Source organism: Doryrhamphus excisus, chromosome 17 (assembly GCF_030265055.1).
Source record: "Doryrhamphus excisus isolate RoL2022-K1 chromosome 17, RoL_Dexc_1.0, whole genome shotgun sequence".
Lineage (NCBI taxonomy): Eukaryota > Metazoa > Chordata > Actinopteri > Syngnathiformes > Syngnathidae > Doryrhamphus > Doryrhamphus excisus.
In genome coordinates this window covers 12807698-12834276 of record NC_080482.1, presented here as the reverse complement: position 1 = coordinate 12834276, position 26579 = coordinate 12807698, and the positions used below count along the sequence as shown (strand labels likewise).

General features: G+C 42.2%; 1 protein-coding gene across 2 annotated transcripts; it reads right to left on the bottom strand.

Annotated features, from left to right (window-relative positions):
- Window positions 1-253: 253 nt before the first annotated feature.
- Window positions 254-25722, bottom strand: LOC131105399 (inactive phospholipase C-like protein 2). 2 transcript variants are annotated; one of them, XM_058053458.1, is made up of 7 exons: window positions 25443-25722; window positions 24867-25257; window positions 14980-17463; window positions 13579-13782; window positions 9299-9374; window positions 2988-3097; window positions 254-2819 (listed from the first exon to the last, which is right to left on the bottom strand). In XM_058053458.1, exons 2-7 carry the CDS (start codon window positions 25095-25097, stop codon window positions 2631-2633), a joined length of 3294 nt encoding a protein of 1097 aa, XP_057909441.1. In that variant the 5' UTR covers window positions 25098-25257; window positions 25443-25722; the 3' UTR covers window positions 254-2630. The 2 variants fall into 2 exon arrangements, with proteins under 2 accessions (XP_057909441.1, XP_057909442.1); XM_058053459.1 differs by having other exon boundaries at window positions 25562-25722.
- Between the last annotated feature and the right edge of the window lie 857 nt (window positions 25723-26579).

Genomic DNA, 26579 nt, shown 5'->3' with positions numbered 1-26579 from the left:
TAATGACCCGAGTGACCTTCAATCGTCCACCTTTCTGTGCATACATTTTTATGGGTATTTATCATAGTTATGATACTTTAGAGGCTGCAAGGTGTACGAGTAGTTAGTGCGCAGGCCTCACAGCTAAGAACCCCGAGTTCAATTGGCTGGCGACCAGTCCAGGGTGTACCCCACCTCTCGCCCGCAGACAGCTGTGATAGGCTCCAGCAACCCCACAACCCTCGTGAGGATAAGCGGTAGAAAATGAATGAATGAATGATACTTTATTGGCACCACACAATATATTGCATGTTGACATTTTTATTTATTTTTTTAAAGATGGAACCGATGAAGTGTTGAAATGCTTTTCATCCTCACAGCACACAAACCCAAAAACAGCATTGTGTGTTGTTGGAGTGTGGACAAGTGGACATTAAGACTAAAAAAATAATGGCACCAACCATCAGGCAAGTCTTAGGGGAATGGGTGATTTCAATTACTGTAGTTTCTCAGCCAGCGTGTGAGAACAAAACAGTATTTTTTGCTGTTTTATGGTGTACTTTTTACACCTCAAGGAAGGCTTGACCATTCCTCTGTGGGCACACTCAGCCAAAGCGAGCTTTGCTCAGGAAGATGTCTCACTCTGGAGTGTAGAAAATGAACAATGTCTTGTTTGTCATTAGGCAGTTTGATTTAGCTAATTAATTAAAACTGGAAACATCTCATAAGTTTTCCCTGGTCTTTACTGGGGTTTTGTTGAGGCTATCACATGGCAGCAAGCGCTGTGCTGGGATCCAGCAAAACCAGTAAAAGATGAATTTAAGAGCAGAAAGTCGACTTGCTCCTAGCACCGACACAAAAGGAAGGAAAAACTCAACATTCTAAAAAAACAAAAAGTGCGCTCTGGGTTCTGCTCATACTGGTTGGTGAACCTTCCTGGTGACAAGTCTCAAAAAAATGTTCATTTCTATACATTTTCTTTATAAAATAAATCCTTTTTTTCCAAGCATACAGTAATAAAATGACAAAAAAGTAACAGGTCACTCCGTATCTACACGTCACGGTTGTTTGGCACACAAGAACAAGTTCAGGAATGTAAACATTTCTTCATGTTTCACTTTTACATTCGGAATTGTGCTTTAAGGAAAATCTCACAAACCCTCCAAAGGCTCGTGTATGTCTCCAGTCCAGCGAGTCTTCAACAAGTCGTTACACAGCAGGCACCAAATCCACAGTCATAGTGAGTGTCGTCTCTCGGTGGTCAGACGGTCAGGTGGTGACACAGGTGGAGGCTGTCTCTTGTCATCTGAGCCACCAAGCCTCGTATCATCAAGGCTTCTATTGCAGGACGCTCCCTAATCCACATTTTAAAGCATACATTAGTGGGCGTGGAGAAGCAGACCACCATGGACATGCCCTGGTGGGCTTCCACAGCCCGAACAAGCGCTACAGTAATTAAATGCGCAGAGCAAAGGGGTGATTTATGTGTCACAATCCCATACAGCGGAACCTCCAACATTCAACACATCAAAAAACGGTACATTAGGAAAAGTGTGATGATAACCATTGAACAGGAATTGGAACTTATTGTGAAAAATAAGCGTTAATTAAATAACACGCTTCCCCAAGGCCTATGTATGACTCTGAAAGGCAAATTCTTTCTAGCCAAGTAAAACAGAAAATTGGTCAAAAATGCTTCGGAATACAGTACAGCATTCTGGGAAATTAAGCATTTTTAAACCATTTTCGAGAATGTCAAAGTTAGAATAATATTTTTTTTTAATAGAAAATGCATTTATTCTTAATTGTCTGTGATAGGGGTGTCCAAACCTTTTCCACAGTGGGCAGCATACTGAAATTCAAAGGATGCGGCACTTTCAGATTTTTATGGACTGTAAATTTTTGGAAAACGGCTAAGAAAAAAACAGACAAAGCTTGGTATTATTAGTTATAAGTATCAACATTTCAGCTCTTTTATTTTTATTTTCCCATGGTTATTTTTTTATTATAATTTTAGTACTATAATGTGCCGTGGGCCAATAAACTTTGGACACCCTCGTTCTATAACAAACATTTTCCGTGATTAATATACGCATGCATGTGGTGCATGGTAATAATATTTCTATGGTAAGGTAAGGTAAGGTAAAGCATGATCCTGGAATACACAAAAAATATCAACTGGACTTCAGTTTGAATTTCAAATGCAAATTTGCGACCAAATTCATGGAAACAGGACATTGTGAATAAAATTGGGAATTTTTTACAAGCCTGCACAAAACATTTCTCTTCATCTACAAAGGGTGAGTAATTTTGCTGTATTTTAGTTGTATTGTACTGTAGTTATCTGTAGTTGTACTGTAGTTAACTTATTTACAGTTGTATGACAGTTAAAAATGTTACTTAAAACACTTCATGTCCAATTCCTAAGGGTTTTATGATGCACAAAAGTATTCCATGTGCTGTCTTTCTTGTGCTGCACTTTTGGAGGTTCCGCTGTTTATTCAGCACAAAGACCTAACTTTGATCTTACGGGACTTTAAATAGGACATGTTACTGATGAGGACCAGATGCTGGGGATGTCAGTGGAATGTGAGAATACTCTGCAGTGATGGTGACGGCGGAGGGAGCTGAGAGGAGGTCCTGGAGCATCTTCAGTTGTCGTCATCGTCAGTGGTGAGCTCCTCCTCGGCCGTGGCCTTCTCAGGAATGACCTCCAAGCTGCGTCTGCTCTTGCTGTCCGCTTTGTCTTTGCTGAGGTTGCAAGTCAAGGCGGCGTAATGGATCTGCTTAAGGTTCTCCTGGACTTCGCTCCTGGCGTGCTTCAGGAGGTCTGCCTGGCCCTGCGGGGAGGAAGTCAGAGTGAGGTGTCACGTGAAACGTCATGCTTACGTGTTGTTTTTGTGCGCTTCTGGCAGGCTAAGTGGGACCTGCAGCATTGCCTGAATAATTGCATGTTGGAATTCCTTCAGTTCAGAGCCTCACTCAAAAAGGTGAGCTGTGCTTCTCACCTTCAGGATAGTGATGTTCCACGTGAAGCTCTCCACAGCCTTGTGAAGCTTCCTGCCCTTCAGTCCTTCCTTCATGGCCAGGTCATGGAGGTTCTGGTGGAACTCCATCGCTGTACAAGAAGATTCCAGACTATTAATGCTTCAGCACTGTAACACTTCAGCACCCACTTTAGCAGGGGCGGGCAACCTTTTTGTCTTGCAGGACACCCTGGGTTAAAAAAATGAATTAACATATACCTGGAAGTATCCTCCTTTCTTCAGGAGCACTTTAACCAACTGGAGGTTAGCACTACTGCATACCAAAAATGTTATAAGGACAGACTACTTCAAAACGCGGAATTGAATTTGATAGATTTTTTCCCCCAAGACATGACTAAAGGCTGCGGGGATGTACAATGTACACCCATACCACATCAAATTAGACTTTTCTACAGAACATTGTCGAAAAAAGATTGCTCCAATGACTCTCTCAGCCACACGGACTGCAACTGCACAGACCCTCACCTTCCTGGCCTCGTCTTCCTGGAGCTGCAGTCTCTATGATTACCATAATGGCCAACTAGGAAGTGCAGACTCGCTTCAGACACCATTGGAATCACTTCCATATAGTTCAAGACTTATGGGAATTTGAAAATATTTTTGGCTTTATGATGGCCCTGGTTTGACCCTGGAACAGATTACTTTTCCTATGGGAAAAGCAGTTTCTAAAGTCAAACAAAGTTTAACGGCACTGCGGAACAGAATGCTTTTGATCTTCAGAGTTTCCAGTGTATATACTGCACATAGACAGGATGATTATTTGACTTGATCATGTGAAAGGAGATGACGTTATGCTATAATGCAAACATTCTGTTATGTAACAGCTGAAGGAGCAGACCTTAAAGGAAAACAGATGCACACTGTTTCATTCATGTCCGTGTTTTAGTTCATTTTCCAACCAACCAACCAGCACGAGAGAACAGCAGAGGCCGGTGAATCGATCCAAATATTGATATCAATACCGGTAACAAGATAGGTAACTTTCAGTTATTTTCATATATGATTTTTTTGTTGTATTTGTTGGTATACTGTTAAAATATATATGACAAAAATATAGAAACAAAACAATTAATACATACATATAAATAACTGCATGTATCTAAGTAAATAATTCATTAATATAAATAAATGAAAAACAAAAAATATAGTCTCAAGGCACTTGTTTGTAAACAATTTAACAATAATTATAAGACAATGCAATACTATTAATTCCTTTTCATCAGCAAATCAATAGCAGTTAAGTTATTTCTCTTAATATTTTGAACAAAATATTTTTTCAGTAATTTTTTTTTAAATCTTGTTTATTAGCCCAAAATGGTTCAATGATCTTGTGAAATCGCTATCGACAATACAGGCCTTCTTGTACAGTGCCTGGCAAAAGTCTTGTCGCTTACCCAGGCTGCAGGAATAACAAAATAATGTCATTTTTAGTTGCTCGTTCGAAATGAGAAATAGTTTATATGAATGGCAAAAGCCTCTAGATTATGCATATAACAGCAAAAGAAAGTCTTGTATTATTCATTGAGTTTTCCCATTTAATTTCAGAAAGGATGGACAGTGAAAAAGTGGCAGAAGGTTGATTTTTCTGATGAATCATTCATTCAGCTGCATCACAATCACCACAAATACTGAAAATACCTGTTGGAATCCACATAAACCCAAGATTCACCCCAAAAAAGAGGAGTATCATGGCTTGTGGTTACATCCAGTATGGGGGTGAGCAAGAAATCTGCAAAGTGGATGGTAATAGCCTGAAGTATGGAAAAATACATGCTGTCCATTACCTTCCAAATCACATGAGAGGACAAATTCTTCAACAGGATGGCTCTCCTTATACTTCAGCCTCAAAGTTCCCCATAAGAAGGGGAAGATGGTCAAGATTCTACAAGATTGGCCAGCCCAGACACCAGACATGAGCGTAACTGAGCATGTTTGGGGTTAGTTGAGGCAGGAGGCTTGGAAGATGAAACCAAAGAATCTTCATGAAGTCTGGGAGTCTTGCAAGATTGCTTTCTTTACAGACGATTTCATGAATTGCAGTCATTCCTGAGACGTATGGGTGGAGTCCTCCAAGCTCATGGGAGTCTCAATCTGACCTTTTTGTCCCAATTACATGATGAAACGCTGTGACTGATACAAGACTTTAGTTTGCTGTAATAAGCATAATCTAGAGGCTTTTGCCTTTCATACGAAATATTTCTGATTCCAAATGAGCAACTAAAAGTGATGTTATTATTTGTTGTTCCTACAGCTTGGATAATTCAGGACTTTTGTGAGTCACTGTATTTACTTGGTATTGGATCGATAGCAAAATCTGTAGTATTGCCCACCTCTAGCAACAGCCTGCTAAAATGTGTTGTCACTGAAGAAACAAAGGGGAAACACTGACTTGTTGTGACCGCATTCTGCACAATTCCTGTTCTTTCACTGTGTGTGTGTCTGCAGGGGATAATGGACTGTTATTGCTTTTTTGTTGCAAAGAAGCCTCCAGCTGGAAAGCGAGGAACAAGAAAAGTGCACAATCATACAGGCAGTGTGGATGGGGAGGAAACGTAGGTAGGAGGATGAAAAAGGTGCACGTGTGTGACGTTGACTAACAAAGAGCTCAAAGACGTTGAGGAGAGCCAAGATTTGCTTCCTGGAGCGCTCGCTGCCACTTTCGTGTGGAGCGTAAGCACTCTTCCACATGCTCAAGTGCAAAATGCGTTCACGCTGGCGGCGCTTCCATCAGCTGGAGTCGCTGCTCCCAGCTCCTGTTGGTGCTGTTACCATGGAAACATGGAAGAGAGACCCCCTTGGTGGCAAATTGCCATAATAAGCGAGGGGTTGGGTTATTTTATAGCCTCTCAAGTCTGACACCAGCAGAAGACACGGATGTGCAGGTCTAAGCTCCACAAACACGCCACCGTGGGATGCCTTCATACTCTTTACCTCCAATATACTTTACCGATTTACCTTAATAAGCTTTATACTTCTTCATGACTACGACCTGCTTAAGGTGCACATGTTCATCTGACACATACATACACACACAAACACACACACAGGGGAGAGGTTGCTTAGCAACACTGGACAGAGTCTGGCAGGCAATGAGGAGGGAAGCTCATTCTCTGCAGCGTGATTCTGCAAGGACAGCAAATGTCGACGCACTCGATCAGCTGACCTCAATTCTCTCCAACTTCCTCCTAGAGGGATATAAATCTATCTACGTGAACAACTACACGCCAAAGAAAGTCTTACACAATTGTTCGACTGCAGTTATGCTCAAATGTTGCACCAATGTCTGTTTATCTTTTCAAGGGACAATACTATAGTACAGGGGTCGGGAACCTTTTTTGGCTACAACAGCCATGAAGACCAGATATTTTAAAATGTGTATCTGTGAGAGCCATATACATTTTTTTTAACATTGAATGCAATAAAATGTGTGCATTTTTATGTAAGACCAACAGTTTTAGATATAATGGGCTCTAATTACGTAGACCAGGCACACTACCCCACGCCAAGGGGGTGTGGCCAGCACACTTTTGTGAGCAGCGCAGTGTCCAATAATAAATCAAATATTTGCTGCCATTAATGCAACTTCTGCTGCGGCATGGTTTTGCACCGTACTCAGTATATTTCATTCTTTTGGCCATCTTTGCCAGAAGGCTTGGTTCTGCAGCTTTAGCTAGGTGACTATTTGACTAAAGGAGGAAAGTTTACATTTACATCTTAATGACCGAGGTACACTACCGCATTACCCAGTAATAATCGAGTTTTGGTGTTTGACCTGGAAAATATCATCAGGAAAGATATTATTATAAGCCGTATTGCAGTAGAAAATAGATGGACGGATTAAAATGCATAAGAAAGTTGTTGATTTTTAATATTTTTAACAGTGATTTCTGTGATGTTTACTTTAAAATGTTAGCAAACATACATTTTTATTGTGGTAAATGCTTGAGAGCCAGAGACAGTCATCAAAAGAGCCCTACCTGGCTCCAGAGCCATAGGTTCCCTACCTCTGCTATAGAAGGTAATTATGGATCTGTGTGCGCACTGTCATTGTATTTTTTACAAATATGTCTACGTATTTTGTCCTTCTTCCTCCAGAACATTTTGTTGTCATTGTGGGTGTCAGGGATAAAACTTGTAAACATACTGCAATTCAGAGTCACACTGCTAGTGATAGTACGTTTATGTAAATTTGGCAAACTGAACGCATTGGACACTGATTGACATAGTAAATATAAAGTAAATATAAAGGCCCTTAGCTAATCAGGCCGCAGAACACAATGCATGGGTTCTCCCTTAGCCAATCAGGCAATCAGGGCACAGAACACATTACACGTTTACGCCGTGTAAAAAAAAGAAAAAAAAATCTGCAAGTGAAAGTTGAATTGCAATGTAGTGATTTTTTAAAACACTTTTCTTCGTGAACTGAGGAAGTGAAAGGAGTCTCCGAGACCTGAACCCAAGTGAGCACCTGTGGGGCATCCACAAGCAGAAGAAAGGAAGGTGGAGGAGCACAAGGTGTCCAAGATCCATGAGCTAAACTGGTGATGTCATCATGGGGGAATGGACCAGGATTCCAGTAATCAACTCCATGCCCAAAAGGAGGCCATTAAGGCAGTCCCAGATGACAATGGCGTTCACACTATATACCAAGGACACAATTTGGACTGTTCACAGTGGACTCACTTGTGTTGCCAGATAATGACACAATAATGGCTGTATTGATTCATTTTCAAATGCAACACACTGTACACTGACTACTCTAAAGTACTGTATATGCATAATTACTTTGCTTTTAGTGTGGCCACTTGAAACGAGACGGCATCAAATCATCTGAACACGCTGAACATTGACATTTACAATGAAAACATACCATCCACGAGGGAGATCAAAATGCCTTTCCAAGCTGCAAAATACAATCTAGAGAGCAATCTTGCAATGTTACATTGAGAGGTTTTAATATTAAGCAGGTAGATTTAGTTTGTGTGAGAGAGAGATAATTAGACATCACACACTGTTAGATATCTAAACTGTCTAGAGATGGCAGAGATGGTTGTGTTGCTTCCAGTGTTTTGTAGTTTTGGCTTTCATACGCCGAGGTTGTTCACTTTCACTGAGATTATCACAACCAACTCTTAATATTTGGGATTTAGCTGTGTTTTCTTTTTGGTTTAACAACACCCCACAGGCCCCTTTTTCTTTTCTGTGTGTGCGCGCGTGTGTGCTTTCCCCTCTATTGTCACAGCTTACGCAAGGCCTTTTCTTTTATTAAATAACCGAGCAGAGGAGCAACAACAACGGTGCTCAAAGCAAATTGGAACTTGGCTGACGTGGAGGACGTCTGCACCTCCGACACTGCTCAGGCTTTCATTTTAATGTTTTTTTTTTTTTTTTTTTTTAATGGGAGCGTCTAATGCTGCTGAGGCTTTTATTTTCCCAAGGAGAGAGTGTCTAAGCTGTTGTGATGGATTATTCCCAACTTAAACAGCCACTGCTGCAGAACCACACTGTTGATGTAAAGTAGGAATTGAGTTTGTATTGGCCCACTTCTGACACGACGCTGCACACTGCATACACAAACATTTATTTTGTAACCTTGACCTTGATGAGTTTGCCACATTTTTATAATCCAAGAATATTGTTTGGCTTTATTGAGCCAAAAATCGGCTATTTGTTTATACTCTCACTCCAGGGTGGATTACTGTCTGCTAGCAAAAGTGATGACTGCCAAAGAAGCATTTGTCAAGTAGGGTCGCACATTGTGTGTAAGAATAACAGTTACATCACATCCTGGAGAGCCTCGCAGCTTGAAAAGTTGTTAAGCAGAAGCGGATGAGGATATCCAAATAGTATCTTCTCTAGCTTTAAATATCCTGAACAGTTTTAAAAGGTTGACCACTGAGAAAGAAGACAGTCAGTAGAATCAAATCCACACTGAAGTTCTGACTTTGCCTGAACCAAAGCACATTAATGACAGAGTTAATGACAGATAAACTTTAAATAGGATAGCATCTTTCAGAGTCGATCATTGACTCCGCCTACTCACACCAGAACCTTTAATTAAAACAGAGACCATGGCTGAGGTGAACACTCTACAGAGAGCAACTGGAATGAACTCATGGCTAATTGCATTTATGCTAATACATGTAATCAGCTCTACCTGCTCTCCTATGTGTTTGTTCATAAACACGGTGCCGCTGCGATAAACCAAGCATGAAATAAATGCGAGCACTTTGCGAGTGTTTGCTCGTCTCTGTCATCTGGCCATCTCTTACCTGCTTTCTGGGTTTGCAGGATCCTCTCGTAGACCCCCTCAGAGTTCTCCAGTAGAGTCTTGCTGGTCTGGATCACCTGAGACGAGACAAACACAATGTTCGCATTAGCGTCGCGAGCCAAGTCGTCTCGCTGTGGTTTCCGTGCAGGGAGGTCTCACAGACACCAGCTGTTATTACAGGAAGGTCTGTGGGCGAGGTTGCTGTGGAAAGCCTAAATTAGAGGGAAGGATACACAAGAGGCTTCTATTAAAAGCAACCAGTCTTCCTTTTCACCGTCAACGCCAAGGCATGTAGCTTGGTTCGGCCTGAATTTTTTCGAAAAGAAAATGCTCTTCAGGTAATTTTAGAACAAGAGGAGCAAACGTCAAAACAATCAGTGTGAGTCACAGAAGAACATCATGACGCTGACATCTGTGGAAGATGCTAAGTTTAGCTCCACTGGTGCTAAGCTGAGCCTAAATGGAGTGTGCAGGCTTGCAGACAGCTATGATGGCTGCATTGTGACATTTCAAAGAGATAATGTCATAACGAGGGTCACCATACATAAGTATACAGGTAAACACACGCTTCAGTGTACTGACAGCGTGAGGGAGAGATACCCACTACAAAAGCACATCAAGCATCCTCATGAGATCAGAGGGGCAGTTAGGGCAGGAAAAAATGGAAACATGCCAAAGATGTTGACCTCAGATGTCACGCTTGCCATCTCATTTAAAGAGTGAGATCACAGCACAGCATAATCTAACATAATAACACAACATTCTAACTATTCTAATTCTAACTGCAATATATTGTAATTTACTGATTTAAATCCTAGTACGTTCAAGAGGCTACACTCCTCTGTACTGTTTGTGTTTGGCCCCACCTGCACCCAAGACAAAGAGACAGTGCAGTCAACTGTATTGCAATCGCTCCAGTTTCAGACATTTTTATAATAATTTTAAATATGACAAATGTCAATGAGCATCTGACAATTTCTGACAGCACATTTCAGAAAGCACATAACTTAAGGAAGCGGGGGTAAATTCAAGGCACTTAAAGGTGCCATTAGAAATAAAATCAAGTTAAATGGAGGACCTAGACTGTAAGGGATTTATATAAGGAAATATTGCCAGCATGTAAAAGTTAGTGTGAATGAATTGTTAGTAATACAGTCACCCCTGCCGCATTGGATGTGGGGTTTGATGTGGGTTTGATTCTCCACTCGGGCATCTCTGTGTGGAGTTTGCATATGTGGTTTTCCCCGGGTACTCCGGTTTCCTCCCACACATCAAAAAAAAAACCCTGCATGTTGGGTTAATTGGCGACTCCAAACTGTCCATAGGTATGAATGTGAGCGTGAATGAATTATTGTCTATATGTGCCCTGTGATTGGCTGGGGACCAGTCCAGTGTGTACACCGCCTCTCAAGCGAAGTCAGCTGGGATAGGCTCCAGCACACAATCCTACTTTGCGGAAATTCACTTCTCATGGTCAAGTCTCCAACCATTAACTGTGACGAATGAAGGACTACAGTAGACATGGAGAAGGGGTAGAATTAAAAAAGAATCTCTGCTTCTTCCTTCAACATGTCGGAAATTCTAAATGTCTGAAAAGGATTTCAGATATGTTGAATTGTGCAAATGTAACCATGTGATGTTCCTTTACGTAACTTGTTAAGCATGTTAGTACAGTACACAGTGCAGGGCTTTCTTTCTCCCTGTGGATCTCATTGTCCTCTTTCCATAAAGACAGAAGTAAATCTCATTTGCATAATCCCACCCCACTGTTGTGTGCAGGAAACTACAACGAGGCATCAGAAAGGCATGGGTCAGCATCTCTACCTTTTCCCTTCCCAACACACGAATGGACAAGAATGGAGACCCAGATTCTATTTTTGCAGAAGCAGAAAATCTGGTCACTCCCAGTGGTGGCTCTGAGAGTATTTCTAATGATGTTTTCTATTTACGTCATTTACATGTCTTTGACTCTGCTAGTATCTTTGAGGCCTCGATTCTACATCAGTATTGTCTTCTCAGACGTAGCACTTGACCAATGCTCACCAACTTTTTTGAGCCGTGAACCTGTGCAGGAAGAGTTTTTGTGTGTATAGAGACACACACACAACAAAATATGAAGGTGTGCCTGGATTGAGAGGTAATTTTAAACTTAACAGGAGTATTTTTAAGTAAAAGACACAAGCAAGGAATACCAACGTGCCACCTGCATCAGGTTAGCAGCTGTCTGTCTAACTTCCTAATACACTGAAGGTAGAGCTTGTGCTCAATAATTGAGACTTCAAAACATTGCTGGACATTGTGAGTCCATTGTTTTCAGTAGGTTTTTAAAACTGCCTTTTCCACAGTTGTAACGAGGGCCATATATTAGCAATGTGATGAGGTTGCTTTTCCTTTCATGAGGAACGCAACAGGAGCATGGCAGACATCGCACACATTCCTCATATTGGACTTTGTGCCAAGTTCTAAAGTGGTGAAAATGATTTATTTAGAACAACAATGGTGCCCAAATTTATGCAACTGCCTACTTTTGTTTGAAGGGGACCTATTATGCTCATTTTTCTACCCTTTGTATTGAGTTGTGGTCTCCTATAGAGCAGCCACACACAATAACCCGCACAGAAAGGCTTTTAAATCTTCCAGAATCTGCACCTATTCCAGCTTTTCTTGGATTTGTGCTTCCTGCCAAAACGGTCTGTTTTGATTTACTACACCCATGGCCCACCCCTGGTCGCGCCTACTCCGCTGTGATTGGTCACATGCCCAAAGAGCGTCCTAACTACGAACGAACCCCACTTTCTAACATAAATGAATACAGTCTTTTGAGAGCTAATTGAAAAGTGTTTAGGCGCTACTGGCAGCTCGTGATCTACTGGCCCGGAGACCCCTCACTTACCGTGTAGGAACTCAGAGCGGTAACGTAGCATCGCTGGTGCGGCTCAAGAGAAGCCGAACGTGTTAAATGTTATTTTGTTTCTGCAGTGATGCACTGACAAATGAGCCACGGACTGCGGATGGCCCCCGAGCTGAATTTTTTGGCCACCCTTAATTTTGTGGAGCTTTGTCAGAGTTGGGATTGTGGCGTTGGCTCTAAAAGCAAACTACAACTCGGCTTGTTGGCTCAGTGTAGTCAGTGAGCCATGGTGGTTGAGGCGAGAGAGACTGCTCAATGCGTTACAATGGTGATCCCTACAAGCTTTTTTGGAGGTATTTGTCCACAGAGTTATATTTGTGACTTAATTTTCAAGTGGCAAAATGAGATTTTGAGTCATATTAATGTGCAATAACAACTGTTGTGTGTTCAGGCACATCGCTGCGCTCTGTCATTTTCGGTCTCTCTTTTGCTTGTCGCTGAACGCTTGTTGCGGGGCGAGGAGAGCCAGTGTGCGTGGAACCTCCAGCTAGGTTTTGAGGACTAGGCTCCTGGCTGGAGTTTGCGTGTTGAGTCCCTGGAGGGTGGTAAGGCGGACAGGCATGTTCCATGGTCAAAATGCATGCCTATTGATCACTCTCCAGGAGGGGGGAGGGCACTGATGTAGTAATAAGTTTTTTTTTTAATATTCTTTCGATCAACCAGCAAAGTCCCAAAGATTGACTAATAGCTCACAATTGAACCCTGACTTAGACCTTTACATTTTATTTATTTGAGTCGGGTCCACAAATACCTGCCTCTGTTCTCCCTCCCCCACCAAACTCAATTTTCCTCACATTCTTTCCATCAGGACCGATTACCAAGACCTGCACTCCAGTCATGAGCAGAGGGGTCACCTTAATTGTGTGGTGACCACAACCACCGTTTCAGATGCTCTAAAGTTGTGTAACGTTTCCTCAATGCATACGCACTTAACACACTTAACAGCCAAGGCATGCATTGTGCATTTGATTAACTGCTAAATTATTCAAAGTAGCTGACTGGTTGCGTTGCATCTGACAGAACATCCGCTTGCTCGCAATGTGCCAAGAATCTCTGGAAGAGAATCAGAGGTGTAAAAAGGGAGACGGGAAAGCCTCAGTGGCATGTTGCGTAACGCGCGACCATTGATTTTTATTACTTAACCGAGCTCCAGCGCCATTAGCTGACCGTGTCTGCTGTCCCCATTATGAGCAGCAAAGTCAAGCTATCGATCGGACCGGAGCCCCCACTAGTTGGTTTTCTGTGCTGATGAATGGATGCATGCTGGGACACACCGCTGGCTTCCCCCTCAAAGTAATTGCTGTCTGTGCAATGCTTACAATACGACCTTGGGTGACATTTGTGCCCTTCCTTGGCTGGCTGCTACTCACCATGTCATAGGTGGTGACAACTTTCTTGAGAAGCTCTGGCAGCAGGGCTTGGGCTTCCATGATGGGATAGTGGTCGGCAAGGTTGAACAGCAGGAGGGGGCTGCTATCTGGACCGCTCAGTCGAGGGGCAAGGGCCAAGATGCACTGCTTGAGGTTGGCCACGGCTGAAAGGCCACACAGCTCTTTAAAGGACACTATGGCATTCTGCAGAAGGGGAAGAAACCATGATGAAATTACTTCTGTGCCAAGGAAACCCTGCCACAAATTAAACCTTAAACCAAGTTGACACTGTGGAAGAGTGAGAACTTGCAATTTGGCCCTTGGCATTTCAACTCATACTAGGAACTGAACAAATATAAATATCATCAGAGCAGCACGGTGGCCTAGCGGTTAGCATGTTGGCCTTACAGGGGCCTGATGTCCCCATCTTTTCGTGATGTTTGTGATTGGTTTATACGGACACTAATAACTGAATTAGTGACTCCTGTGATATGGAGAGAGGATGTAATAAGCTCTGCTTCTACCTGATCCTTTTTATATACGTTGAACAGTGAATATGTGAGATTTTCAATGTAACATTGTATGCATGTTTGAAATAAATCAAACTCAACAATCAGGTGGCTGGTGAGGGTTCAAATGTCTGTTAGGGCATCTTTGTAATTGTAGACACAAAAACAACGGTGGGAGAAAATCAGTGCTGATATAGCATATAGTCAGTGTAGAAATGTAATCCGATGTTTGTTCTTAAACCTGATTGGATGACGCATTCAATGAGTCAGATTCTGTGGAAAAATATGTTTCCTTGCTGGAAATTACATAATCGTGAGTGAATTTGGACACATACTCAACATAATAGGGCTCTAGAAATACACTAACGTCACGACACGATACACTATACTGTATATCTTCATATTCGGCCGACAATAAGATACGATAAACTAATGTTTACTGCCAATAGTCTCTCTTGCATGACTGTGTGAACCCAAAGAAGACGACTTTGGCAACGTGCTAACGCAAGAAACAAAACAGACGTACGTATGTTGAAAGATCGCTAAAATCACCCAGCTCAACAACATACAATCAAGGAAAATCTCAAGGATTTTCAAGCCACCAAACTAAAGTCTGAGTTGATTTACGAGTCACTGTTGTTCAAGTTCAAGTCGAATTGTAAGTCTTTGATTTTGTGACTCAAGTCCACACCTTTGCTTTAACTGTCCATAGGTGTGAATGTTAGAGTGAATGTGATTGTAGTTGGTTGTCTGTATGTGCTCTCGACTGGCTGGCTACAAGTCAGAAAATGGGTGGACTGACAAGTAAAATGATAGAAATGCTTTGTATGAAGCTACACAAACTGAAGTGAAACACCAAGAAGCTGTGCAGATAGGTATGTGAGAGTCTTACCTGCATGTTTTCTCTGAGGTCTGTAGCTTCTCTTAGTGGCAGCAAGGCCGTTTTGAAGACATCATCCAGAGCCTTAATCAGCAGCACTCTCATGCTGGCGTACTCCCTGCTCCTCTTGCCCTTCCTCACAGACAGACCCCTCTTGTGAGGTTTGCCGCCACCTCGTCGATTGGTTATGGCCACGTGAACAAACAACAAGGTATGAGGCAGGACCTCGCCTGTGAGAGATTGGAGCGGAACGTGGCGGAAGCCCGGCTGCAGACACTCGAAAGGGATGGTGTACTGACCAATGAACTCGTCGCCAATGTAGTCATCGTCCAGCACCACAAAGCGCACCATGGCGAGCTCAGGTAGGTTGATCTGAAACTCAAAGCTCTCATCAAACAGAGGGTTGTCTCCATTCTGGTTGACCGTTTTAGTCCTTTGCTCAGCACAGTCAGCGGGAATACCGTGTATTTCCACGTACACGTAAGGATCCACAACATCTCCTTTGGCACCGGAGCCTTTGGGTTTGGGAAAGTTCTGTCCACTGATGATTTTGATGTGTAAGAGTTGTGGAGAAACACCAGGCACTGAGTCTTTTGTGTTGGCACTGAAATAGGAAACCTGCTCTCGCATGATGGCTGGACGCAGGACATAACCACAATTCCCATTCTGACGGAACCAGCCAATGTTTAAATCCATCATCAGGCCAGGAGTCTGGTAGTTCATTGCCACAATTTGGCAACCACACTTCCAGAAGTCCTGTGGGTTCATGTTGCTAGAGTCAATCCGCATGGGACTGGGGTAAACACGTGCTAGAAACTTCTTGTTATAATTCACAAAGTCCCCTGGAAAGTCACTCGCACAACGACTGGCATAGACTTCATTGAAAGAGCAGAGCTCCCAATGTTTCTGGCACTGGAATGACGTTGGGAAGTCCTTAAACTCCACAGACTTGCACAATGTGACAAGATCAGAAAGGTCCTTTGACAACTGGAACTTCTTGGGTGCGATGGATTGTTGCTCTGTAGAATCGATGCTCATTCTCTGAGACATCTCTGCCCCCTCATCCTCGTCCGTCACCTCCCCCTCAGAAGCAGTGCAATTGGTGCCGAGTTTCTTACCCTTCAGCAGGATCTTTCCCTTCAGTTCTGAGGGAGAGGGGAGGTAGCAGTCTTCAGGCTTAGGAGGATCTAGGTTGAGCTTATCTCCAAGGATCTTCTTTAGGTGCTGAAACATGACCTTCTGCTGCACCAATGAGCAATGGTTTTCTAAACACAGTATCAGTGGGAACTCGGATGCAACAAAGGCATATTTGTTGATGATGTCAATGACACTGCGGAAAACAATCTGTGAGGTCATGGTGTGACCAGTGTAAATGACAGGTTCATTGTCAGGTCCATCCCACACATCCAGTTCAACACTACGACAACCCATCTTGAGTGCACGGATATAGCCCGTCACATCAGAAGGACCTCTGAACTGGTCTTCTATAAGGTACGTGTTGTGGGAAGCATTGATGTAATAGTGGGACAACGGCTGGTTCATGTCTTGGCATACAGTTTTGTGTTCTGGTTCAAATATATGGCACTCTGAAGATAGAAGATAATTGGTGACGCCATCAAGAGAGAGCCAACCTTTGAGCCGACCCTCTTTGGATGGTTCATACTTCTGGATGACCTCTAAACTGGTGTCCTCACTTACTTGCGCCATACCTTGCTCAGCCTCCAGAAAAATCATCAAGTCCTTTGTATCCAGAAACTCTTTGTTGCTGGAGAACTGAACAAAGAGAAAATAAATTTCTGGCCTTGTGCAAAGATCATGAAAGACCTCAATAAACTCGTCTCTCGTCACTTTCGAACCAACTTTGTCCTTCACTTTGTGAAGTTCCTTGAACTTCAGTTCAATTTTCACATTTTTAAGTCCCGGGTTCAACTTTTTGACGAGCTGCACAGCAGCACATATTGTTATGTGTTGACTGCTGTCACTGTCCGCTTCATTAAAAAGTTCACCAAGCCAGGATGAGCGCATGTTATTCTGACTGCTCTCTATCATGTTTAAGGTATGTTTTCCATAGGAGATCAGGTACCGCAGCCCTGTAATCCAGGTGTTGGCTACATCTGCAGTGTTGGCCACCAAGTCCAAGGATTCATAGTTCTCACCAAAGATGATCGAGAAAGCACAGTCCTCAGATATCTGATCATAGGTTCCATTAGTTCTAAAAGTGTCTGTATTCTTCCCCGTCCGAACCTCCTTGATGGATTTCACATCAATCTTGGCCTTTTCTGACTCTTTCTTTGAGGGCTCCCATCGTAAGGACTGCATGTCAGCATCAAGCAGGAAGTAGCGGTGGTAAATGCGAGAGTTGGGCCGCACCTTCTTCAGCTCAGAGCCGTCCACCATAGCAGTGATGCAGTCACTGGCGCTGCTAATCTTCTTCTCGGTAGGCATGCTGCTGAAAGACACAGTCTTCTTTCTCTCCTTCCGCTGTCTTGAGGCATCCTATGGACATTCAAATGCGGTCGTAAATATATGCACAGGAAGATCCAACTTCCAACAAACACATTCAGACTGGTGGTACTTCAAAATAGATGGAAGCTGGTAGCATTTGCTCCCAAAAAATGTTAATAAACAAGTTGCATCCATTACTGGCATCTCTGCCTTCTGAACTGTGAGCATGTTTTGTGCTTCCAACTTTCTTGGTCGACTACAAGTACCTGTCACTGTACATTACGGAGAATCTCCCTCAGGAGAAAAGTTGCCCACGCGTATCGACTCAAATTCACTAGCAGTGCTGACATTTTTCAGTGAACCCTTCTTTTTTTTTGCAGCAGCAGCAGGTTCAGCACAAGGTTAAAATTTTATGCTTTTAACTTTCCAATCACTGTAGAGTTCAGGACAAGTCAAATCTTTCTTCGCTGTCATGTGACGCCCTAATGGGAGCATCCAAAATAAAGGAATAAAATGACTTGATGACATATGCTCTTCTGTTGTTACTTCCTGACTTGTGGCTTGATGAAAGTCTTCACTGTTTAATGCAAACTCTTAAGTCAATACCGCTGAAGCAATCATCTCAGCGATATGAAAGTTTTATGTTTTTCTATCACCATTTGCATCATTGCACACATTGTGATGTAGTTAGAAAAACTCACTAGCATGAAAAAAATATATATGATTGGCGGAAAGTATGCTAGCAATGAATACAAACACTAAGTGTCTGTATATTGTGAATGACATCCACAAACAGGCACACTTACTGGGATGCATGTACAAAAAAAATGTATTGCGCTAAACAATCACTCATATCTGTCTGCTGTTGAGTATATTTAAAAGTTAAATGCATGACTGCACATAATCCTTAAGAGCTGGGAAAGAATGTGATTATGTTAACATGGGGTCATAGTGGCCTCGTACCGATGGTTTGAGTCTGCTTCCTGTTGCGTTGGCTGGCTTCTGAAGATTAACCTCCATTTCCTTATTCTGAGGTTATACTGAACGTAGTATAAAGCCCCTCTAGTTCTCCCAAACAGTAATGTTCTTCTTTAGGCTGCAGGGCATTTGAGCAATCCAGGAAACAAGTGGGTGAGGCGAGCAACACTTGTGTAATTCAGCAATACTAGGACTGACGCAAGAAGAAGCAATGCATACAGTTAGCGAGTCCCACTTATAGGGACACACAGAGTAAGCGATGCTTGGTACAATATCTTCTGCATGCCAGTGGCAATGGCTCCGGCACCTGGTGTGAGCACGCCCACACACAGGAAGTCACAATGGTGCTCTATCAAGTGGAAAAACAACTTGTGGCTCAATATACAAAACACCTACCCGTGTCTCGCTTGCAGACATGATGGTCACGTGAGATTAGCCAACGGACAAGAGGCAACTGTTTGACATTCTTACAAATACCGATCAACAGCATTTGGGAAGTTAAAACTAAGCAAGGGAACAAAATGAAAGCTGGTGATGGTTCACTGTAAGCCTTTTGAGGATTGTCTTCTGACTAAATTAAACACATTCAAACACTATATTGACATTTTCTAATGGGATGGGAGAATAGCAAAAAAAAAAAAAAAACACACTGCCTAGATGCTTCCCATAGCTAACATGATTCGGTTTTATTGCAAACCAGCTAAAATTTCCAAGGAATGCACACCATCCAAACACAATTCATCAATTCACTCATTTTCTGCCGCTTATCCTCACGAGGGTCGTGGGGGTGCTGGAGCCTATCCCAGCTGTCTTTGGGCGAGAGGCGGGGTACACCCTGGACTGGTAGCCAGCCAATCACAGGGCACATATAGACAAACAACCATTCACACTCACATTCATACCCATAGGCAATTTGGAGTCGCCAATTAAGCTAGCATGTTTTTGGAATGTGGGAGGAAGCCGGAGTACACGTAGAAAACCCACGCATGCGTGGGGAGAACATGCAAACTCCACACAGAGATGGCCGAGGGTGGAATCAAACTCGGCTCTCCTAGCTGTGTGGCCTGCATGCTAACCACTAGGACCGCTGTGCAGCCCTTCATCAAATCAGTTTCATTCAATTAATCTTCCCGTTGCTAAAATCCCACCAAAACGCTTTACATGAAAAAGCAAAACAAAGTATTCACAGGATTGATATTCCTTAAAGGAGAACTGCACTGTTTTGGAATTTTGGCCATCCTTATGTGAAACATGAACACATCTCTCTTACCCTTTTCTGTGCATTATTACATGAGAACAAGTTAATATGAGCCAGCTAAATGCATGTCATTGGGACACACCTATTTCAACTATGAAAAAATTACATCTAACAACGTTGCATGGTTTGATATACAATTTTGTCCAGTAATAGAGAAATTGTTGTAATCTGGCTAACTTTTCTAATGGAATGTCAACCTTTGCAATGACACATGGCTAGAAAATCTTCAACAAACTGTAATGCCTGTGCTTGTGATTAAGGAAGATGCAGCCACTGATGCAATTACAACGTATGTAAGATTTTTTTTCACAACAAGACCGGGAGGTTATTCTGTGTATGTTGAGAATATCTAAGACGAACAGTGTGCAAGAATAAACGTCCTTCTCGTCTTTTTTCCACTCAGAAAATGTCCAGTCATTGGTATTGTAAAAAGCTCCTTACATTAAAGCGGTAAATCACAATACTGTGACAACTGACACTCCGTAAGAGGAGGTTCCAGAAACTTGCTGGTGTTTAACATGTTAGGTTCAGGAGGAGGCGGTTTAGTGTTTGCAATGAGATGAGATTCCGTCACACTAACGTTCCTTCCCCTCACCATTGACAGCATTTCATTGACATTATGCAAGTTCCTCAAGAATCCACATTTAACAGTAAATTCAGATTTTATTGGCCAATTCCGCGATTTTGTCATACCATAGTGTGTGACAGTCATCCCTGTGATGGGCTTGGTTGTCAAAATGTGTCAGAGTGTGTTTGATTGCTTCTTTGTTACACATTTCAAATCAAGCTTCAATTTAGTATACCAATGGTTCCTGAACTATATTTTGATGATGGGCAATTCACACTATTGTGACAACTAACCCTTTTCTCACCGACTCACGTACTTTATACATCTGGTCAACCATTCAAGCATAACCTTGGTTTCCATGTTCGGCTGAAACAGAAAACACAGCAAATACAGTCAGTATTCCTTTCGTCTAACAGCTGGTTGTCATCCTCATTTATGTATTTCAATTCCAGCAAGCAGAGTGTAAAAAGCACCCTTCACAATCAAACACCTGCTCATTTGCAACCATTCATTGCTTGCAGGTAGACAGACCAGTTCAATGTTTACATCCCAAACAAACATGCCGCCAGCAAACATTGTTTTGTTATGTTGTGTTGAACTGAAACTTTTTATAGAAGACACACACAACTGTTACTACTGTGGTTTAAGTGTTACACTATGTGGTTTGTGTTGTCATCACCACCAACATTATCAATCACTTAACACATGTCCCATAAATATTCAATCTATCAATTTGTTGACAGAGTGGAGTTTCACAAAGGTATACTAGTTCCAACTTTTTCAACAGCTGTAGGCAAAATTGATTTTAATATTTAACCACAACATAGTGAATAGAAGATACAAGTAATTCAGAATTAATTCAAGCCCAGCTACTTTGAAAACAGGAAGTAAAAGTAATGGTAATGTAATGGTATTGGTTTTATTTCATTTGAACATGCATCAGATTACAATTGAGTGTATCACATGATCAGTTCACAGTTCCACATGTCCAAAAGGAGTAGGAAGAAGCAAAGCTTATTAAATCCTACCCCTCCATCTGGTACTTTTACAATCAATAACTGTTACATTTGTTCACATCCTGCTTTCCACAATACAGTTTAAGTTTTTTTTTTTTTAATAATGCACCTTGTACCGAAGTACGAGGTGATATGACCATACAATGACATAATGGGTACCATAGTAAGTGTTAATATAGTGATATATATAGCACATCATGACTGGTCCAAGACTCTTCATCCTTGTATTTAGCAAACATCAACTGCTTGTATTGTTTCTTGAATTGGCTCATCGTTGTGCATTGTTTGAGGTCCTTACTCAATCCATTCCATAGTTTGATTCCACATACTGAAATGCTATGGCTTTTTAACGTAGTCCTAGCATATAGGTGTTTCAAATTTAGGTCTTCCCTGAGATCATGTTTCTCCTCTCTTGTAGAGAAGTATTGGATTACATTTTTCGGTAATTGGTTGTTTTTAGCCTTATGCATTATTTTAGCTGTTTGGAAATTAACTATATCAGCAAGTTTAAGTATTTGTGATTTTAGAAATAAGGAGTTAGTATGTTCTCTGTAGGCGGCATTATGAATTATCCTTACTGACCTTTTTTGCAGTACATTTAGCGAGTGAAGATTGCTTTTATAGTTATTACCCCATATTTCCACACAATAAATAAGATATGGTAGAACCAGAGAGCATTAAAGAGTGTGGAGTGATTTCTGATTGAGAACAAGTTTGGCTTTGTTCAATACTGAAATATTTCTGGCCACCTTATGTTGTATATTTGTAATATGAGGCTTCCAGCTCATATCTTCATCTATTATGATCCCCAGAAATGTATTTTCCTTCACCCTTTCAATGTCCACACCGTCTATTTGTATTTGTTGGTGCGTGTCCTTTCTGCTGTTACCAAACAGCATGATTTTAGTTTTACTAGGACAATCTATTATCATCAAACCATCTTTTTAGTGTGACCATTTCTTCTCTGACCTTTCTAATGATTTCGTCTGTACTCCCTCCGGAACAAAAAGCAGTGGTATCATCAGCAAATAATACCAGCTTTAAGTCTTTCGTTACTTTGGAGATATTATTGATGTACAAGTTGAACAATTTTGGCCCCAAGTACATCTGTGAGTGAGTGTGTTTAGTTTGGCGTTGACAATTGCAAATGTTGCAATTTGGGATGCTCTGATCGATATCAGCCCATTTCCGAAAAAAAACAACAACATATGATCGATAAATACCTATTCACAGCCGATAACAAAAAACGATTGGTGTGTGGCGGTGATTTCTGTCTGTTGTGTCACAAAATGACAAAGTTGCCAACAAAATGACGTGTCTCTTGTTGAGCTTGCCACAGATTACGCCAATCGATGCCAACATGTTTTAGCACTCCCTTATCCAACCTATTTGTGTTCGATTCGTCTTGCATCTTTGTTTACACGCTTTACCAAGCTCTCGCAGTCATTTTGCATTGACAGCAACTAGCTAGCTTACGTTATGCGCCTTGCTTCTGGTCTTCGGAATCCAACTGTTTTTACCACAGTGACATTTTGGTTTTAAAACAAACAAGCAATGCAGTTCGTTCTGAGCTTTTTTTGGTCACGTTGATGGTGTTTACTCTCTTGTTGTCATTATACTAATTATGTCTTTTTCTCAAAACGTTGAACAAAAACACACATCATACATACTATCTACACATACTATCACAGGGGGCTCCTAGCTCACCAGGTGATTTTGAGTAGCTCACAAAGGGTCAAAGAATATTTGCTTCAACTACTGTAGTATCATAAAGGTTGGATATTTGTTTTTACTACTTTGCCAGTTCGGCTCTTGCTTTTTATTTGTGCCTTGTGTCCACTGTTTGCCAGGATAAACCGGACACAATATACACAATATAATGTTCTCTTCATATCATCTAAACATCAGATTTCAGTTATCGTGGAAGTAATTATCGTGGCTGTGACTCATGTGATGTTTATCCATCTGTGCCCTGGTGTTGCAAAGCAAATGCCACAAAAACCCAATGATTTCAAACTGACTCATTGTGCATATCAATTATGTCTGGGTGCCTAGTCATGAGGGCCTTAATTGTGTCGTGTGATACGGGACTTTTTGTTTTTTTTAGGCCACTGAGCATTGGGGCTTTGGAGGAAAGCTGTTTGAATGTGCAATGAGGCACAGTGTGGAAACTTCTGGATCAGAATGAAACCAGATGAGAGCAGCAAAGAGTCAATTTCTGTTTCTTATCTAAGTGGTTGTATCAAAATCATCGCTTAAAAAGGACCCTGAAGCGGCTCTCTGATTCATTTAATGGCTCAGCTTGTTGCTGGCAATAGCGCATGAAGCTCGGGGGAATTAAAAATACCACTGAGATAAACTACACTTCACTGCCCTGGATGGGGAGACGACATCTTGAGTAGCAAGAGATAATTCGCAGCACATGAGTGTCAATATTATACTGTAAAACTCCATGCACATGAAGATTCAACAGTGTTGTCACGGTCCATTTTCATTAGTCCGACGATGGCTAGAACTGTGCTTCTAACACATAATCTCTCATCAGACCATACTTGCTCCATTCACATTCTTTTGAAGGCCAGCAAAGATACACTAAATGGTCATGCCAAAAGCCCTTACCATTAAAAAATAAACCCAAAGTAAAACTCCTAGCTCAAAGAGATGTCGGAAACAATGGGGTAATGAAAATAGCCATTATGACATTGTTACGCACTACACACACATTACAGAGTGCTAACCAAAACAGTAGAACCCACTGAGACACATCATCAACGGTCAAGCATTAGGTTGTGAGGTCATCTTCCTTCCTGATGATTATCCTTTCATACAACTAGCAAGCCCAGTACAGGGTGTACCCCGCCTCTCGCCCGAATACAGCTGGGATAGGCTCCAGCAAGCCCACGACCCTAGTGAGGATAGGCGCTATAGAAAATGGATGGATGGACAACTAGCAAGTGGTCACACCACAATATTGTGTGTAGTCATGGTTACAGTATATATATATATATATATATATATATATATATATATATATATATATATATATATATATATATATATACATACACACACACAATATATTAATATAATTGTATAACAATGTACAAATAAAAGGCCTCCCCCAAATTACTCACTTATCTCAAAGCAACAAAGTAATGCAAATCCTCAACACCCAAACTTTCTACTTGAAATTCCTGCTGCTTACAACTGAACCGGGGTCAGAAACAAGCAGGGTTGGATTTCATGTCATTAATGCCAAGTGAGTACTGCGGCCATATTTAAATGTATTGTATTTACACTGAGGTGTGCAAACAGTTGCAGGACTGAAATTACACAGCAGCTCGGCAAAATGTCTGGAGGGGATTTGCACATGTGGGTGTTTGGATGCAAGGCTGACTGGTATCATCATCTTTGATACCTGTTAGGCAAGGCTGATATAAAGTGTTTGCAAATGACCCAAAGTACATTGTGTGCTGATCATGTCAAACTCATAATCAATGGCACTGACAGTGTTTTGTGTAAATGTGCCAAGGGAGTAATGAGTAGAAAAGTCATCCGTGGCATTTATTCAATTAGAGGCTGAGGGTTTCATGGAGCTACACCGCCTTCACAATAACTTCCATCTTTCACCCACCTTGATGAGGCTGCTCCTGCGAGGGATGTCTGTTTTATTGTCCGGGTCGATGGAGGCTTCCACCCCGCCTTGGGGTCCTCCAGAACCCGCCACCATGTTGTTGTCACATATGCCACAGTCGCCGTTTGACACCGAGCCTTCGCCGAGCGTCTTCCCCGACGACTGCACGCCGACCGCGGCCGTGTCCCCGGCGTGATCCAGGCTCGTCCCGTCCTCCCCGAACTCCGCCATGGGCGCAGCCAGCGCACACACACACACGGTAAAGAGCTGCTGGTTCGCCTCTAGTCCAGCTTCCTGTCTGGGATCATTGGGGCGGAATGCTGCTCGATCTGCCGGTGCACAGAGGTGTCGCTCGGCTAGCGACGGAGGCGTGTACTCGGTATATTGTGCTCTGCGGGGAGACAGCGGAACCACTGTTGTCGGTACTCATTATGACACCGGACCGAGCTGGTAGCTAGCTAATCATGAGCAAGAAGAAGGCGAGAGGCATGCTAACTTGTAACCAGCTGGTAATATCACTCTAACGTATATTGATGGTAATATCACATTATTGTGTTGCAAGACAAATAAAGTCACCATCTTATCTGCATGTCGTCTCCACGGGTCTTCTGTCCATGGGAGGTGTCCAACTTGCAGCACGCGCAAGGCTACTTAGCGCCAGCTAGCTAGTTATCTATTTAGCTAACTTTACTTACCCTTTTCAGCTCAACTTTTCTCACTAAAAGCGGTCCAAATGGACCACCGGAGACACACCTCGCCGTCCAGCACACGGCGAGCAGCAGTTTGTTGTTGAATGTCGTCCACAAGCGAGGAGAAGTCTCCTCCAGCAACAAAGTTGGTGTTGCAGCTGTCGTGAACGCGCGCTGGCCAAAACAGGATGTGCTGCCAATCAAAGGTAATTATTATTTTAACTGACAGGCGAGGCGCGCTCCCGTTTGTACCAAAACCAATATACCAGACCTGTCTGAGTGGAAACACTACTTTCAAGTTTGCACTGAATGTTTATGTTTGTCAAGTAATAACAGGTGAAAATTATCACAGCCTGACAAGGTAGATGTTTTTGTGTTTGCTTTTGTGTGCTTGCATTTCTTGGCAAACCATTCAAGTTGACACAGATCTGCAACAGATGAGTCAAAAAGGTGTAATGTGCATGTCAGGCCAGAAGTTGGCGATGTGACTCGCTTAAAGGGGGCCTACTATGCTTTTTCCACTTTTCTGACCTATAAATGTAGTTAGAATGTTGTATTCTTGTCTTAAACAATGACCAAGTTTCAGATAATAAGGTTTGCACATTTGGAAGTGAGCCCTGAAAGAAGTTTGTGATTGCTTCAAACACTCGGTTTCCAAAGGTGTGGTAAAATTGCCTCTTTGTGATGTCACAGAGGGACAGACCTCCTTATATGAGCGTGTATGTAAGCCAGATAAGCTCTCTGCCCTCTCCAAAGCTCTGCTTTCCTGTTTACGTTGCTAGCAATGCCTCAGAAGGGAAAGCCACATTTGTTTACAATTCCTAAAGATGCCCCCATCAGGCACAAGTGGTTGGAGTCCCTGATTCCCTACCAGCAAATAAATGCATTTCAATCCGTCAACGACATTTCACACTAGACTGTTTTGTGAACATGGGCCACTATGCAGCTGGACAAGCTGATAACCTTGCTGAAGTCCAACGTGACCAACGTTCTTGTGAACAAGTCAGTTTGTCACACACTGGTA

Coding starts and splice junctions, on each gene's coding strand:
- LOC131105399 (XM_058053458.1), bottom strand. CDS start 25,097: ATGGCGGAGTTCGGGGAGGACGGGACGAGCCTGGATCACGCCGGGGAC. Junction 13,783..14,979: donor ACCTCAGAGAAAACATGCAG/GTAAGACTCTCA, acceptor CCCCTTCTGCAG/AATGCCATAGTGTCCTTTAA. Junction 3,098..9,298: donor CCTGCAAACCCAGAAAGCAG/GTAAGAGATGGC, acceptor CTTCTTGTACAG/CGATGGAGTTCCACCAGAAC.